Here is a 15,244-nt window from a genome sequence, read left to right on the forward strand (position 1 = left end):
CGGATCCCCTGCCAGATCTTGAGTGTCTCGATCAGCCGAACCGTCCTACGGCAGTAGAGCATCTGTCGCGGACCAGACCTCGGCGTCTCTCTCTCTCCCCACCGCGTCCCAATCCAGCTCCTCCTTCCCCTCGCCCTTCAGCCCCTCAAACAAGCCCTTCGGCGCCTCTGGCACCGCCAGCTGCCCTAGCCCCTCGAGCACCTTCCTCGCACTGTCGACCTGCGACCGCACCGCCTCCGTCTCGCGGCGTATGCGGTCCAGGTGGTCCTGCATCATCTCGGCGGCCGACTCGCGCGCCTGGTGCGGGCGGTACTCGTTGAGCGCGTGGTGGATGTTGATGAGCAGCGTGCGCAGGTCGTCGACCTTGGCGGAGGCGTGCGACGGGTTCGACCCCAGCGTGCCCGTCAGCTCGAGGAAGTTGAGGAGGAGCGACTTGACGAGGCGCTTCAGCTCGAGGGCGTGGTCGTAGTGCGGCCCGTCGCGAGGGCTGGCGGCGGTGCTGGCGGGGTTGCCGTTGGTGCGCGAGGGGTGCGTGGGAGGGAGGTTAGCGATGCCTTGCTCCTCGAGCGTCGGGAGCTTGTCGTCGAGCTGTTCTTGTCAGCCAGGGCCCTATTACGGCACAATGGTTCAGTAAAGTGTCCTACCGTGTAGTGGTCTCCAAAGACTCTCCAGCGTCCGTCGGTGGGTTCTGCGGGAGGTTGGAGGTTGGCTAGGTCCTCGGGGACGCCTGGAATACGGTGAGGCGTCTCGCCCTGATGGTGATTGCTGTAGGCTTTGCGTAGCTCGTCGATGCGGGCGATGTTGTCGGGTGTAAAGTCCTTCCAGAATGGTGGTGGGTTGGGGAAGGTCGAGGCGAGCGAGTGCGGCTCCTGCGGGTCGGCCATTGTGCAGCCGCGCAGTCGGTGGTCACTTCATGGGAAGGTGAGGTGGTGGCTGTATCGAAATCGAGAATCGAGTAAGAGGTCGAAGTCAAAGTCGAGGATGTTGAATGTTGGCTGTTGGGAGGGAAAGGTGATGCGCCGGATAAACAGCGGGGCACATCTGAAGCTTGTAGGGTGCTGTACTTCGTACCTTGGTGAGCTCAAGCCTGGGCGCTTTCCACAACTCCCGCCCCCAGCTTAGCTCTTCCACCCTCCTCCACGAATAGCGCTACCATCTGACCAGCGATCACCACGATCGCACCAGTACGTGTCGGATGCCTGCTACCTAATGAACCCCCCTGGCCGCGCGTCAGATCTACTCTCCTTCTACTACGAAGCACAGGCGGCATGCTGAAATGCGGAGTAAGCTGGCAGGGGTTCCGCGATGGATGCCCAGGGGACATAAGGTAAACTCCGTGACTTATTGTGAAGTGGTAAATCTTGCACCCGAGTTGTGAAGTTTCTCTCTCACTGCTGTGACATTCTTCAGTTGGGTTGTTCTATATAACTTCTGAGACAGCCGAGAACACAGAATGGACGGCAAATCGGTACGTATAAACATCGAGCAGATGAACCAGAGCGGACGCTGATGATCCCAGAACCTGTCCTTCTTCCTCAATAGGCCGGGCGATATCTCCTTCAAGGAGCACCCCATCCCCAATCTTACCAACCCTCATGATGTTCTCATCGCCATCAACTACACCGGCGTCTGTGGCTCTGACGTCCACTTTTACGAGAACTGTGCCATCGGCTCCTACAGCCTCCAGGACCCCCTAATCATAGGCCACGAGGGGGTCGGAACCGTCGCCAAGGTCGGTAGCGGCGTCATCAACCTCGCCCCAGGCGACCGCGTCGCTATCGAGCCTGGCTTCCCCTGCCGTCGCTGCGAGGGCTTGCCTCTCCGGCAAGTACAACCTCTGTGACGATGTGATCTTCGCCGCGTCCCCGCCGCACCACGGCACGCTGACGGGATTCTTTGTCGCGGCGGATGACTTCTGCTACAAGCTCCCCCCAGGCATGCCGCTCCGCGAGGGGGCGCTCATCGAGCCCTTGGCTGTGGCCGTGCATATTGTGCGTCAGGCCTGCGTCGCCCCCGGCATGTCGGTGGTCGTATTCGGCGCAGGGCCGGTTGGCTTGCTCTGTGCCGCCGTTGCCCGCATCTACGGGGCCACGGACGTCGTCTCTGTGGATATCATCCCCGCCAAGCTGGCTGTGGCCAAGCAATTTGCTGCGACGCAAGTCTATGAATCACAGGCCGTCCCTCCGCGGGAGAATGCGGCCACCTTGCTGCGGAGCACCGGCATGAAGGCCTCAGGAGTGGACATCGTCATCGATGCCTCGGGGGCTGCCTCGAGCATCCAGACGGGCCTGCACGTGGTCCGCAAGGGCGGGACGTTTGTCCAAGGCGGCATGGGGAAGAGCGATATAATGTTCCCTATCATGGAACTGTGCATGAAAGAGGTTAATGTGCGGGGGTCTTTTCGCTACGGCAGCGGGGACTACAAGTTGGCCCTTGGAATGGTTGCCTCGGGCCAGGTGCAAGCCAAGAAGCTGATCACTGGGGTCGTGAGCTTTCGCCGGGCAGAGGAGGCTATCAAGATGGTTAGGGGGGGCAGAGTGATCAAGGTGCTGATTGCAGGGCCCAACGAGACTGTTCTAGATGAGGAAGAGCTCAAGTAGAATTATTTTAGGCCAAGCCCTCGGCTCTCATCCATTTCCTAGTCTTGCTCGCATGAACTGAACCACTCCCTGATACAAGTTCATAGGGGGAAGTTCGTAGGGTCGTTCCGGGAGGGATTCCGGGGACCAGCCAAGGACAAGTACCGAGTACAAATGAAATTAGAGATACCCTGAACTAATAGCAATTCCAAGAGAACTACAAAAGTATAACAGAATACTAGGCGCAGGAGTAAGTGCTTATAAGGTGCAAGGTTGGAGTACCGTGGACGACTTCCACTGCCGTTGGCGCTAAGCCCTAATGGTGTGCTAGCCCCAACTTGTCTTGGCCCGCTGCCCGGAGACGAAGAGCTCCAGAGCTGAACCCCGAATTCCTCTCCTCCATCCACCGTCATCCCACTCTGTCCCCTCTCCTCCAATCTCTGCAAAAATCCGTCTCTCCCCCTTCTCAATTCCAGCCGGCCGCAAGGCCACTCCATCTTACCACTCTCTCAGCATTCACCGCCGTCCTCCATCATGTCCGACGCCCGGTCCCTCCTCCGCCAACAACGTGCCGCCCGCCGTATCACCCACCCTCACGCCACCTACTCAGGCACGGGCAAGCTCCTCTGCTCCCTCTGCCGCGAGCAGGTCAAGTCCGAGTCTCTCTGGGACACACACATCCAGGGCGAGTCCCACCGCAGGCGCCTCCAGCAGGCCCGTGACAGGCAGGACAATGGCGGCCGCCCCGGGGAGGAACCGGCGGTGACATCACAGAAGCGCAAGCACGACGACGACGCTGACGAGATGGACCACGATGGCGGCGACGCCGACGACGAGCCCAGGAGGAAACGAAGCCGGGCGCAGGATGGTACCACAAGTGACGCCGCCCCCGGCAAGGACCAGCAGCTCACGACCCTCACACCGCCTCCGTCCCTCTCGCGCCCTTCCTCCCAGACTCCCTCGCAGGGTATCGAGCTCCAGATCCCCTCGCGGCCCGCCACGCCCCGCGAGTCCAACAACAGCAACAACGCATCGTCAGCCTCCTCCTCCGGCTCCACGACCACCCTTCCCTCTCGGCAACTGGTCCCCTCCGACCAGCAGAAGAAGAACCCCGAGGCAACAGTAGAACTCTCCTCCAGCAAACAACAAAACCAGCAGCAGAAGCAGGTCGACGAGGACGAATGGGCCGCCTTCGAGGCTGAAATCGCCGCCGCCTCCACCACCGCCTACGACGAGGCCATCATCTCCGCGCCTGCCATGACGGCCGAGGAGTCAGCCCGCCTCAAGGCAGCAGAAGAGGAGGCAGCCGGGCAGGACGGCGACCCCCGCGGCCGCACGTCCAAGCCCGATGCCGACCTGGCCGACGAGCGCGAGGACGCGGCCCGCGCGCTGGAGGACGAGATGGACGAGATGCGCGGGCTGGAGGCCAAGGTGCTGCGGCTCAAGGAGCGGCGGGACGCGCTGCGGCAGAGGGCTGCTAGTCATGGGTCTGGCGAGGGGGCCAAGGCAGTGGTGGGGCTGGGGAAGGAGAATGCTGGTGCGAGCTCGGTGGCCGTGGTGGAAGAGGAGGATGAAGCTGAGTCGGATGACGATGACGACGAGGAGGATGACTGGGACGGGTTCAGGTTCCGGAGCGGGCTGTCGCGGCAGTAGGAGTGTGCTGCCATGGTACCGTGAGTGGGAAGCTCGAAGATTTGTATATCATTAATTCGGAGATATGCGGCGGCATAGATTTACTGTACAACACCATAATTACCTGTTGCGCCTGGGGACGCAGCAACAGAAAGCAATCAATCATATAATACGGCGAGAGGTCAACAAGAGCAAAGATCCATCCCTCAGACGAGAGAGCCCGGGTATCCCAAACGCAGCCAATGCCCTCAAAACAAATACTGGACGTCGAGCAAAAACGCCCGCCGAAAAAAAAACACTACGCCGAATGATACATATCAACCCCCCATCGTCACACAGCGACCTCCCCCTCCCCCTTACCGATCCTCTCCCAGAACCTCCTCAGCCGCCACACCCTCCCCACGCCACGGCTCTCCTCCCACCGCCGCTGCGACTCCTCCCTCTCACGCACCTCGCCGCGCCACTTACCCTCGATCCAGCGGCGCAGCGTGTCCTTGACGCGCTCGCGCTCGACGGCCTTCTTCCTCTGGACAATAGTCGGGGCGACGTGGACGGGGGCCATGCCCGGCACGCACTCCTTGGGCAGGACGGCGCGCTCGACGAGGGCCTCGACCGAGGGGCGGGCGGCGAGGCGGCGGGCCAGGCGGATGGAGACGAGGGAGCGGCCGAGGCGGCGGGACACGACTGTTGTCTTGGTGAGGAAGATGGAACGGGCGATGAGGTCGGCCAGGGAGGGCCGGGTAGGACTATAGAGAAGGGGAGGGAGGAGGCGACGGGTGCGGCGGAGGCGGTAGACGTGGAGGAGGGGCGTTAGGGAGACGTTGCGGAGGTGATGGCTCGTCTGTGTCTTCTCGTCAGGGCGTGGAGGAACAAAAAGAGAAGGGGGAGGAGGTGAGTGTTTTCGATCGGTCAGCTTACCCTAGACGTTGAGAGGAGGTCGTTGATGTCGAGGAACTCGAGAATGTGGAAGAGGACCTCGGTGGGTAGCTCGTCCAGACACTTGGGACAGGCGGCCGGGTGCCATTCTGGGGGTGGACGATTGTCCCCGTTCAGACCGCTTGCCTCAACATCCTCCTCAGAGTTCGCCAGTCGGGCACCAGCGGCCACACCATCGGCAGAACTGAGGATACGACCATCTTGGTGACCATCGGCCCTAGAAGGGGCAGGGGTGGTAGATGTCGGCTGGTGAAATGGGGTACCGGACGCCTCCAGGGATAGACGGCGTGTCTGCGCGATGAGCTGGTCCTCGCTTGGGGTGGCAGCAGCAGGGTTCATGCCGGGCCAGGCCGGGGAAGATTGACTTGGGAAATGGAAGACGTCAGGAAGCATGTCAGGCGGCTACGAGAGGCGCCGGGGAGGGTATGAGGGGTCCAGTACGTGGCGTGCCTAACGCGCGTGTCGAGAGGCTGCAGTACAGCATCTGAGATTGGGGGTTCTCTGGGGAAGAGAGCTGAGGCTGTCTGGCTGTCTCTGTTCAATGGGAATTAGCGTTCTGTGGTGGTGGTGATGGTGGTGTTGGTCGTGGAGGCAGTAGCGGCGATGCCGTCAATCGACATATCTCGGCGTCGATCTCCACGGTGAATGCTTGCTTGGGTTCTGGGTACAATCACGGATGGGGATGGACTCGAAGACGAGGCGGAGATGGACGGTCGCGCCGAGTGGCCTCGGATGGATCTACCAAAGGCAGTAGATGTGACGAGCTGCGTGTGACGACGCCGGTGTGGGGTTGGCCGCATTCGTCACGGGTCGAGGAAGCAGGGACGGGACAAGGCTGATGGGCTAGGAGCTGACGGATGGCGGCGCCGACGATGCCGGTTCGAAGAGACAGATATTAATCGATTACGAGTGAGATTAGAGCAACATTGACGAGAGCGACGCGCCGCTGGGCGTCTGTCTAGGCACGGAATGTAGATATGGCCCGTCGGATTTGTTGTGGTTACGATGGGCGAGATGGTGTCATGCGTGTGCGTGATGCGATGCTACGGGATCGGGTTCACCGAGCGGTGAGGTTGGCGGTTGGCGGTTGGCGGTTTGAGGCTGAAGCACTGGCAGCGTGGAAGGCAGCCACTAAAAAACGGTGGACGTCACCTGAGGGTCATTAGCTTGCGGTGGCTGCCTGGAAGGCTGCACTGCTGCTGCAGTGGGTGACCCCGCTGAGGCCGCGCGTGAACCCCTCTGTGACCCCTCTGTAACCCCTCTGTGACCCCTCTGCAACCCCGCTGGCCCCTCCAGGTCCCCTACCCCACCCACTGAAACTGCTCCCCCGTCCCAGTCTCTCAGAGGGATCAAGTTCTATTAATGTCGATTACCTCCAGGTGGCATCCGATTGTTGTATTTTCTAGCGAATTGTCGAGCTCGAACTCGAAGTGGTCAATTTGACACGAGTTTTCAATTCTCCATGAATCCCCACACTGCCGTCGTTGAATACTGATCATGGCCCACCGTCTGCTGCCACGTCAGAGCCATCATAGTGCCACAATCGCTACGTAGTACGTACCGGTTACTACTCTCAGCAAACCTCGAGCGCACTGTGTCTCCCTCTTTTACATTATACTAGTTGTATTAGCTAGCTTCGTTAGGCTTCGTGAGTTGTGGCAAGTCTGGGTGCTTGTTGACTTGCAGTAGGGCGTGATAACTAGGGTTTCGCCTTTGGCCTCCATCGCGACTCTGTGGCCACCTTGGTGACTCTTGTGAGGCCCCTGCAGGGGGTTCGGCCATGGCTCATAGATACTGTTACACACGGTCCCTGGGCCTCTAAAGGCCGCGAGAACGCGTCGGGCTGCCATTGACTCTCATGAGGCGGCTAATTTGTTCTCAGCCTTCCCAATGACCCGTAGCGGCGATCCTTTGTTGACCTTTTCTCTCTTTCTTTTTCGTGCTGGCCATGTTTGGTGGCTTACATGTTGGCAGCTCCAGAACAGGCCCTCAGGGACGCTTCCTTGTCCCTACCACGGTTAATTGGAAGAATTGGGATATTTCACTTGGATTGGGGGAACCGGCATGTTCGTATCGAGCCTGTCGGGTGCCATGCGCGCATCACCTGCTCGCAAAAACCAACCACAATTCCAGACTCTCCAGTTGATGCTGCCATGACGACCAACGCGAGCTCTTCTATCGGGGCCTGGTTTCTTGACATGCCAGGCCCCTGGCGATCGGGCTTTGGGCGGCTCTGACGTGGACGCAGGCACCACGGGTGGCTTGTCGGCTGGTTGCTGACACCTCACCATGCATCCAGTGTATGCGACCTCCTTCGCGACCAGACCAGGCCACCGAGGCCACCGAGGCCATTCTGCTGCTCCAGCCTCAGCCTTGACTAGATGCCTGTCGTCAAGGGCAGTCGACCTCCACAACATGGGCGAGGCTGGAGGACCCCCGTCGTTTTAGCGTCCCGAACTCCGCGTCGCACCCCAGCAGCGACACTCACGCACATCACCACTGCCGCGGTAGTAGTCGATGCGTTGGCCTCGCTTGGTTCATGCGATGCGGGCGCCATGCCATGTCATGCTATGCAATGCCACGCCACGCCAGGCACACGTGCCATGCAAACCGTCAGGTCTGTCTCACCCACTTGCGACCCCCAGGATTCACTAATCTCGGTCAATCGGTGTATATGGTACACCTTCACCTCTTGATGCCGTCGTGTTGGCCCTGTCGGGCATCAATAGTCAGCAGGGGAACATATCTCCGCCCACCTCCCCATCCGCCTCCTCTCTCCTCTGCCGGGCCCATCGCATGTACGAGTACATCGTAGAGCCCCGGGCGGAAATGCCCAATGCCGACCGACTTGTGAGACCTTTCTCCACCACGGTGACGCTCCTTGAGCTGCAAGGGTGATCAAACGGGAAAGGGGCTGTCGTCATGGACAAACCAACAACGGCGGTGGGTGCTCGCATGTAGAATCTTCGTATCGGCACGCTTGCCGAGGTGGCACATCGGCAACGGCCAGGACGCATCCAAGCCCAAGAACGGGTGTGGGCCATGACACGACATGCGATGCCTCACGGATTGTAAGGTCGTGGGGGCTCGATGGCCAGGCAATCTAGGCTGTGTTCTCTGGTTGACAGTCTTCGTCCCTTGTGATCCCCACAGCCAATGCATTACCGGATGTATTTCTGCCCAAGTCGCAGTTCTGTATGGCCTTGTACCGAACCCAATTGCCAATTCTCGACGATATTCAGGAATCATTGAGCCTAGGGTTCGTTTCGCCGGGTAGTTTCGAGATCGGGACGACGCCAGAGAGAGAACTGTGGATGTAGGGCCGGGGCGCCCGTTTGCTCCCTCTCAGCAAATGGCGAGGATTGAAGCCATGCACAGCTTCCTCGGCGCCTAATACTCTGAACCCATTGATACTCGTACTATTAATGAAGGTATCTGGACCTAGAGAGTCAATGATATCGAGTAGCTTAATACTTTGGTCAGCCAACGAACCAGTAATGTCCCCCTGCAGTACTGTCCGAACGCATGATTCGCAGTACCCCAGACGTTTAGATCGATCCTTGAACTGGTTTTTGACCAGTGAGCGTCCCTTGCAGCCACGTCTGCATGAACCTCTGCCACGCAGTCTTTAAACTCCAGATTTCACCGGTTGGCGCTCCGGGGCTGGCTCCTTGGTCACCCCCGTGCCAGCGATCCGTGGTCAGACACCGCGCTAATATTCTTTTCGGCTCTTGTAGTCGGCGGCGGGAAATCGGATATTGTCGTAGGCATAGGGAAAGCTACATAGCGTGAGTCGCGTCGTGTTGTTGCGTGGCTGAGCGAAGGGCAATGGCATTGACCAGACCGCCAGCAGCGAAGCTCCAATCGTGTAAACGGGACGGGCCGTTCTGGCTGACGGGCCGATGCGGAGCCTCCAAATCTCAGTCTTTCCAGAATGGCAGAGTCCCAGTCGTGACTAATGAGGCCACCAGACGGGGCTGACGGGCCAGGACCACAGTTCCCACTCTGACCAGGGTCTGACGGCATCGTTGCTGGCGTTGGTTGATGGACTTGGCGTTGCAGAATGTGAGATCGCCGACAGCTAAAACGAATTGCTGGCCGTCCGAGGCGGCCAAAACAAATCCTGCGATCTCCAGAGGCCCGAATGTCCAAGTCTCGATGCGTCCAAGTATCGAAAATAAACGACTGTGGCGTCCCCCTTGGCCCCCCAACTCACCCCCACCAACAAACCTCAAACTGACCGGCTTGCTGAGGGCTGTGAATCGCGTTCCCCGGAAAAGTAAAAAAAAAAAAAAAAAGCCGTTGCACCAAGGGTTGATAACAAACAGTCGCAAATGTTCAGCCCAATAACAACCCAATGCAACCCAAGCACGTCACGCCTCTTCGTCAACCCCCGGGAAAGGTCAACCTGCCGTCATCTCTACCGTGGTGAGGTGGTGAGCAGAACAGGAACAATGCAGGTCTTTCCGGAACGAGAAGGACAACTCATCAGTCCCATCTCTTCGCCGTATGAGTTCTGCGGCAACTTCTGCGCCCCCCTCCCCAGACCGGTGATTGTCTCAACCCATCAATGGCCCGGCCTAGATGTTGGATTACCCGTCCGTGTGTCCATGTGTCCATGTGTCCATGTGTTCCCTCACTCTTCCCCTTTGGGTCTTCTGAACCTTGACCCCTGCCTCTATTCCTTGCGGTCCGCGGTTGTCGATGTTCGATCGCGTCGCTTCGCTGGGCTTCGCTGTCGCTTTCTTGGCCTAGTTCACTGCAGATGAGAGCAGTACTGTGCGATCAATATACCGGAGCTGTGAGAGGGATTCCCGTTCCCCGGCCATACCCCAGCCTTTGTACCTCAACAAGGTTGGTTGAATATGTAGGTCCCCGAGGATTCCGTCTCCTTCGTTGGCCACGTTGATAGGCATAGGCCAAGGCTCCATCCATGGTGCAGTCCAGCGCCTTGCCGCTGCACCCAAGGCAGATGCGCCTATCCACATGGCCTTCGATCAGTGCAAGGCAGTGCTGTACAGGTATTGTCGCCCCTCTGACGAACTTTTCACGTATCACACCGCGTTAGTCATATGCTGCTGAGCAATGGGAGGGCTTCGGAAGCACCTCTTTGCTTCCGCACGCTCCCGGTTGGTGAGGCTCCTTGTAGGTAGGCGGATGTTGATGCATTGCGCACCAATAGTCGTGTCCTGGCGCCTTTCCTTTTGTTGTTGGAAGTTTGTTGGCTCGAATGTGTGTGACGATGGCGGCTGCGGGTGTGCTGTTGCGCCTCATCTTCGCTCGCCTACCGTTAAAGAGTGAAGGCTTTGCAGTATTCCTGCAAATATATTGTCCATAACAGGGATCTGTGCAGGGTGAGGCGACAGAGCAGAAAGCGAGGGGCTAATAATATGGAATCGGACGCAGGTGCGGGTTGGAGAGGTGACCCAGTCCCCTAGGCCTGGACGGCAGTGCTCAACTCCTATCTCGACCAGACAAGGCCCGCCACGTTGTCCGACTTGACAGTACTACCCGTGGATGAGCCCAGGAACGCCAATGTCGGCTCGGTGAGACGGAGCTATGCCGTCAGCCCGCCCAGGCTGTCCTGTCAAAGGTTCATGTGAGGGCAAAGACATGCACCACCAACACCAAAACATAGCCCTACATGCTTAGTCTGTCTCGCGGAGCGGCGGCAATCTACCCTGCGGACATCATCTGCCCTGCTACAGCTGCAATCAGGCTCGGGATCTGGCCAACGCCGAACCTGCCAGAAGTCTACCGTCCCAGGCACTAATGCAAGAAGGTTGGGAGAATGAGTCCCGATATTGTCTCTGCTGGCGAGCTGCCTAACGGCCTCTGGAAAGAATAGAATGATAGTCCGTGAGTCACCTTGGTACCTTTCTTACTATTAGAGGGATCTGGCCTTTCAACTGTGTCAGAAGTGTCGACAGCCAGCGTCTGGGAAGGGATAGAGACACCTGCCACCGTTTGGGGCATTACGTGGCCGTACGCAGAGAGTACAGAATGTAATCCATGAGAGCCAAGAATAGTCACCGCTTGTTAGGCCAAGGAGATGAATCGGTTGCCGCTTGAGTCAGGTATGTCGTAATTGCTTCGCCGAGCGAGCTTTCACGATCACCCTCGGAGTCTGACGCTGCCGGGCTGGTACAGGCCTCGGGGCAGGCAGCTTCTCAACCACCCCCGAGCAATTAAAGACGAATAGAAACCCCTGGAGACACCGAGAATGGTATTGGAAATCCACTCAGGTCCTAGTATGCCTTGGTTCTTGACACTTGGCCGTCGCCGGCACGAACCACCATGCCCCACAGCGGCCGCATATCGAGACCCCCTATCCGAGCGAGCTTGCCCGCCCCCGTTGAGGCCCGCAGCGGGAAGGTTGCAGGGTGACCTGGTCAAGGAAATGCCCAGGTGCAAGCCTTGGTGGCAGACATGCAGACGGGGGATGCTGCATCACGGTCGCCCAGAAGCATTAGTAGCACTGACGAGGCAATGAGGTCCAACGCCCAATCACGCGTCGGGCATAAAAGCAGGCACTGGAAACAGAGGCTGATTCGAAGTAGTATGATTCAGAGTAAGTGCCTCTGATGCGCAATGTTGAGTGTTCTTCTTGGATTTGGCGAACAGTTCGCGAGAGTGTATATTGGATACACGTCGTGCGATGGTTTTCCCCGTGCCATTGGTACCACGGCACCATCTAATTAAGGGTTGCTTTGCAGGCCTTCAAATTGGCCATCGACGCAATGCCGGCGATCAAAATTTGGCCCGGAAGAGATTTGGGAAAATGTGAATTGCCCAGAGTGTCAATCGTCGACATGAAACACGGCGGCGGGCATACAGGACTGCAGGGACTTCAGCGATTTTTAGCAGTACATAGCCTCCGCAACTGCCCCAGTGTCAGGAACGGGTATGGTCCGGGGGGGTCAGATATGTCAAGGGGTGTGTGTGTTGACGTGCTTGCGGAGGGTGTGCGTGGGAGGCGTGCGGCCGAAGGGCGATGAGATGTGCGCATGGGTCAGAGGTAAGGATGCCCAATCCACGTATGGAAGCATCGCTTCGTCCCGCAGGAAGAAGCACGATGATGAAGAGCTGTTGGTCCATTGAGAGGCACATTTGTTGGCCGAGAAGAGTCCCACTGGAAGTGTGATATTGAACGTTGACAGGACGACCATAGGGCGGCGATCGAACAGCAAAGCTCCCATCGGGCAGATATAAGTTGGGTTGTGCATCTCCAAATGCTGTCGCGGTCGAGCACATAAGACCTCAGGATCCTCGTACGAATCCATCAAGACGAGAAGGACGGAAGCAGAAGCATTGCCTGAACACGATTCATCTCTCCCAACCAATCGGCGGACGAAACCCACACGGCATCCTTCCGACAGCGAGCCATTTAGCTTTACAAAGCTTCTTCAACCCCGGTGTGTCGAGTGCTGCGAATTACCCCGGCAGAGGGACCCTAATCAGTAACCATACTACTGGGTCGACGAAACCAGGTGAGTACCTCGTGCGATGCGGGCTGGCCCTAGATTGGCGGCCCCCCCTCCTTTGCGAGAGAATCGACAGGCTGAGACCTAGAGGAGAACCAGGGCGTTCCACCTGCGTCGGCAGCCGGCCCCTCCAAAGACGATGTGTTACTTCGAACAGACTCGCTGGTCTTGTGGCTACTGGCGATGGGGCCACTTCCGGCAGCAATGCAACAAAGAGTACCGGATGGGCGAGACGTGCGGACTCAAGCTTGTGTACGAAACTAGAGAGGAGCCCGATTGCTGCAAACTCTGCCAAGACATTGCGAAGAAACAGCGGCGGTGGGACAAGATGGACCGCGATGTGAGGCGCTGGCGGCGCGAAGGGGGTCGCCCCGCCACGATCGAGCGTACGACCGGAGAGATGGATGAAGTGGCGGCGCAAATCTATCGACTGAACGACGAACACAGACAGAGGGCATATCTCCTTGGGCAGGTATGAATCCACCGGGTGGCATGTGAGAGGGGAATGGAGCATTTGGCCATGCTTCCTTTTGACAGACAGAACAAGTGACTGACAGGATGCAGTGACGCAGAGAAACAAGGGCGGCTCACGGAACGCGAGACCTTGCAAGAACAATAGTGATTTCGGTATGAAAAGGGCGAATTGCTTCGCTTGCGGGGTTATCTTGTAGTTATTCTTTATTTTCCTTTGTTCAGAGTGTTCTCCAGCAACTGGGACAAAGCCTCTTCTTGATACTCTTTCTTTATATCCGTGCTACACCATTAGGGAGCAGGACCAGGCAACGGAACAGGCGAAATTGATCGAACTTGGGTATTGTGGCGGAGAAGAATCCGACGGGTTTGGTGTGGGGTCTGCTACCGGGTTTGTTCAGTATTTATGGCGAAGGCCCGGGCAATTTTGAGGGCAAATTGCACTTTTTATCCTGTCCAAGCCCCCCCCTGAATGTGTATGCCGGTACATATGTTGAATCAGAACTGCTTGCCGAATCAGATCCAAGGCATGCCGAGAACAGGGAGCAAGACAAAACCGCGAAATGTAGCGCTGCAAGTCAAGGATAAGCGGGGTGGCATGTCACACTCCCATGTTAAGTAGGCTGACAAGCGAATGACGTGGAGAAGCAACCCTGAAGGGGCGCTGATGTGCATAGGTGTGCCACCAATGTTCCTTCAAAGCGGCTCATCAAACTTTGGAACCTGCTGGGGTCATATGAGGCATCCGCAAATAGCTGCGTACTGTCTGACCGGGAGAAGGTGTGAGACAAGGCCTGCCGTGGGGTATCACCACGGCCTCAAACTGGTTGCTTGATTCCGAGCGGATCGTGCGTGGACAAGGGGGGCCAAGGGTCACGAACAAAGGCGGTGTCAGCCTGTCAGGGTTCTCGGTCGCGGCGTTGAGAATCGCGGGCCGTGGCGGGTGGAGGCGTGGCGGGACGAGGCGTGGCGGGAGGACGAATAGGGCAGGATAATGCAGGAAATCCGTGATCGGGGTGGGGAAGACAGGCCTAGGTCTGGCCTCTGCGTCCGCAGTCCACTGCCTAGTTTGGCCTGGGCCATACATAGACTGCGTTCTTCAAGAGCCAGGTAGTGACCAAGCCTACCAATTGTACAAGCCCGACTGACTGGCCGAAGCGGACCCCTGGCCCCTCATCCTTGACAAAACGGTGCGGATACCTGTGAGGGCAGCAGTAGGCGCATGTCCCATGGTCGAGGACGGTTCGGAGAGGTCTTTTCGTTAGCTTTCAGGCTGGGGAATAGCCCGACTGGATCTTCCGAGGCTTTGGCCCATTTGATTTTGTACCCAGCCAAGACAAAAGACTGAGACGAGGAGGGAAGAAGCTAAGAAGCACCAAAAGGCAGCCTAGAGCACCGCACGCGAGCTAGTCCAGCTCCACTGTTCAGATGTGCACGTGTTAGATGGTAAATGGGTGCGATGAGGGAAAATGGGAGACTGGCCATCCCTATGACCTATTATTGAGGGGCTTTAGTGGTGGGTGGTCCAGGAGACCTCCTGATTAGTACGTCATCTGAGAACAACAAGACTCCCTTAGCAAAGCCAAGGAATGTTTGATTGGGACGACAGAGAAAAGGGGAAAATGATGTGTGTAGCATTCGATTGGTGTGCGTCTTCTGTATCCGTACAGTTGCCCCAGTTCTGTGCGCGCGCACAAGGGACGCGGCAGCCCCTCTTTCGACAGGAGAAAAATGGAATCCCAAGCGTGGTAGTAGTGGTTGCTCGTCATGTGAGCACCGTAGTGATGTGAGGGCGATGCAGTCTCCGCATCATGGCCCCAGTAGCGTCCTAGAGACGGGAACAGTTGTGTGATGGCATGTTATCCAGCCCTCCCCCACCTGGTAGTGATGTCCACCACCGTGGCCTCGTTTCGTTAGCCTGGTCCATGCATGCATGCATACATGCGCTGCTTATATCAGGTCGTCGGCCCCGTCGCCATGGTCGTGGGTTTGGTTGACGCAGCAGCAGCGGCCGCATCTGCGAAAGTACCGACAAGCGCGTCTTCGCTTCCCTCAACTGTCGACGAGGTAGCCGGTCGGTTGTTCCCTTGCATTTCGATGGTATCATCATCGTCGAGCCACCCTACTTTAATACCAGTTGGG

General features: G+C 58.0%; 4 protein-coding genes across 4 annotated transcripts; 2 read left to right on the plus strand and 2 right to left on the minus strand.

The window, feature by feature from the left end:
* Positions 1-45: 45 nt before the first annotated feature.
* Positions 46-884, minus strand: MED7 (mediator complex subunit MED7; the record flags this gene model as incomplete). Its single annotated transcript, XM_083195281.1, has 2 exons — positions 46-588; positions 645-884. The coding sequence occupies 2 exons, from the start codon at positions 882-884 to the stop codon at positions 46-48; spliced, it is 783 nt and encodes a 260-aa protein (XP_083048297.1).
* A 569-nt stretch (positions 885-1,453) lies between these two features.
* On the plus strand, positions 1,454-2,600 carry XYL2_2 (NAD(P)-dependent alcohol dehydrogenase; the record flags this gene model as incomplete). The annotated part of the gene is made up of 3 exons (XM_083195282.1): positions 1,454-1,468; positions 1,520-1,732; positions 1,764-2,600. The coding sequence occupies 3 exons, from the start codon at positions 1,454-1,456 to the stop codon at positions 2,598-2,600; spliced, it is 1,065 nt and encodes a 354-aa protein (XP_083048298.1).
* Positions 2,601-3,113: 513 nt separating this feature from the next.
* On the plus strand, positions 3,114-4,232 carry ACO1O0_005876 (uncharacterized protein; the record flags this gene model as incomplete). Its single annotated transcript, XM_083195283.1, has 1 exon — positions 3,114-4,232. One exon carries the CDS (start codon positions 3,114-3,116, stop codon positions 4,230-4,232), a length of 1,119 nt encoding a protein of 372 aa, XP_083048299.1.
* Positions 4,233-4,542: 310 nt separating this feature from the next.
* ACO1O0_005877 (F-box domain-containing protein) lies at positions 4,543-5,486 on the minus strand (the record flags this gene model as incomplete). The annotated part of the gene is given in 3 exon segments (XM_083195284.1): positions 4,543-5,052; positions 5,130-5,236; positions 5,249-5,486. 3 exon segments carry the CDS (start codon positions 5,484-5,486, stop codon positions 4,543-4,545), a joined length of 855 nt encoding a protein of 284 aa, XP_083048300.1.
* Between the last annotated feature and the right edge of the window lie 9,758 nt (positions 5,487-15,244).

Source organism: Amphichorda felina (assembly GCF_050947745.1).
Source record: "Amphichorda felina strain 45539 chromosome Unknown scaffold_6, whole genome shotgun sequence".
Classification (NCBI taxonomy): Eukaryota; Fungi; Ascomycota; class Sordariomycetes; order Hypocreales; family Bionectriaceae; genus Amphichorda; species Amphichorda felina.